This window comes from Carlito syrichta, unplaced genomic scaffold (genome assembly GCF_000164805.1).
Source record: "Carlito syrichta isolate Samal-C Ts95f unplaced genomic scaffold, Tarsius_syrichta-2.0.1 Scaffold305344, whole genome shotgun sequence".
Taxonomy (NCBI): Eukaryota; Metazoa; Chordata; class Mammalia; order Primates; family Tarsiidae; genus Carlito; species Carlito syrichta.
Window position 1 is genome coordinate 1 of NW_007249440.1, and position 1,539 is coordinate 1,539.

The 1,539-nt window shown below is 48.6% G+C and overlaps 1 protein-coding gene across 1 annotated transcript in view; it reads left to right on the forward strand.

Moving 5' to 3' along the window:
* Positions 1-412: 412 nt before the first annotated feature.
* LOC103263971 (homeobox protein NANOG-like) overlaps positions 413-1,539 on the forward strand; it is a gene marked incomplete at its 5' end in the record, with an annotated part of 5,687 nt that continues 4,560 nt past the window's right edge. The window contains 2 exons of the mRNA XM_008061634.2: positions 413-499; positions 1,276-1,533. Coding sequence (XP_008059825.2) covers positions 413-499; positions 1,276-1,533 — 345 coding nt within the window. The remainder of the gene's footprint in view (positions 500-1,275; positions 1,534-1,539) is intronic.

The following is a 1,539-nucleotide window of genomic DNA, read 5'->3' on the forward strand; positions in this document are numbered from 1 at the left end:
TGTGAACTTTCTAGCCCGTGAACTTTTTTTTTTTTTTTATTTGAGTTGAAGTCTCAGACTGGAGTTCAGTGGCCGCTCCCTGCCACCGCAACCTTGACCTGCTGGGCTCCGGTGATCCTTCTACCTCAGCCTTCCAAGTAGCCAGAGGTACAGGCTCACACTACCCTGCCTGGTTAATTTTTTATTTATTTATTGTAGAGACAAGGTCTCCCCAACTTGCCCGGGTTGGTCTCAAACTTCTCAAACCTGCAGCCTTAGGCAATCTACTCGCCTCGGCCTTCCAAAGTGGGGGGATTACAGACTTGAGCCACCAAGCCTGGCCTAAAATAAGAAACTTTTAAAGAATATTTTTTTAATTCAAAGTATTACTTCATTACTAGTGTTTAATAATTCCTGTCACTTTTTTCTGCAGGTGAAGACCTGGTTCCAGAACCAGAGAATGAAGTCTAAGAGGTGGCAGAAAAGCAGCTGGCCAAAGAACAGCTACAGTGTGGCCCAGGTAACAGGAAACCCACTGTTCTGCTCTTTCCTTTTTGACTTTTTATCTTTATCATCATTATTTAGTTTATTTTATTTCTTGAGTTGGGATCTCTCACCCAGGCTGGAGTGCAGTGGTATGATCATGGCTCATGGTAGCTTCAAATTCCTGAGCTTACGCGATCCTTCTGCCTCAGTCTCCCAAGTAGCTGAGACTACAGACGTGTCACCACATTCAGCTAGTTTTTTTCTCTCTTTTTTTTTTTGAGTTTGAGTCTTACTCCGTCGCCCAGGCTGAAGTGCCATGGCAGACTCCCAGCCACGCTAGCGTCTACCTGCTGGGCAGGTCTCCGGTGATCCTTCCGCCCCAGCCTTCCAAGTAACCAGAACTACAGGCACATGATACCACGCCCGGCTAAATTTTTTTATTTTTATTGTAGAGACAAGGTCTTGCCAAGTTGCCCAGGTTAGTCTTGAACACGTGGGCTCAGGCAATCCACTCGCCTCGTCCTCCCAAAGTGCTGGGATTACAGGTTGAGCCACCGAGCCTGGCTTTTTTTTTTTTTTTCTTTTATAGAGGCCAGGTCTTGCTATGTTACCCAGGCTGGTCTCAAATTTCTGGGTTCAAGCAGTCTGCCCACCTCAGCCTCCCACAAAGTTCTGGGATTACAAGCGTGAGCCACTGCATCCGGTCTTCAGTGAACTTTGAGTTTGGTCCTTCCCCAGAGCATCCAACTCCAACCACAGACAGTTCTGGTTTTCCTTGTACCTTTTTAATCCACCCTTCTCTTTCAAAAGGTCTCAGCACACACCTACCCAGGTCTCTACTCGCCCTACCACCAGGGATGCCTGGTGAACACATCCGGGAACCTTCCCGGGTGGAACAACCAGACCTGGAACAGCCAGTCCTGGAGTAGCCACACCTGGAACAGTCAGACCTGGTGCCCCCCAGCCTGGAACAGTCACACCTGGAGCAGCCCCTTCCATAATTCTGGAGAGGAGTCCTTGCAGGCCGCCATGCAGTTCCAGCAGAATTCACTAGCCAGTGACTTGGAAGCCACC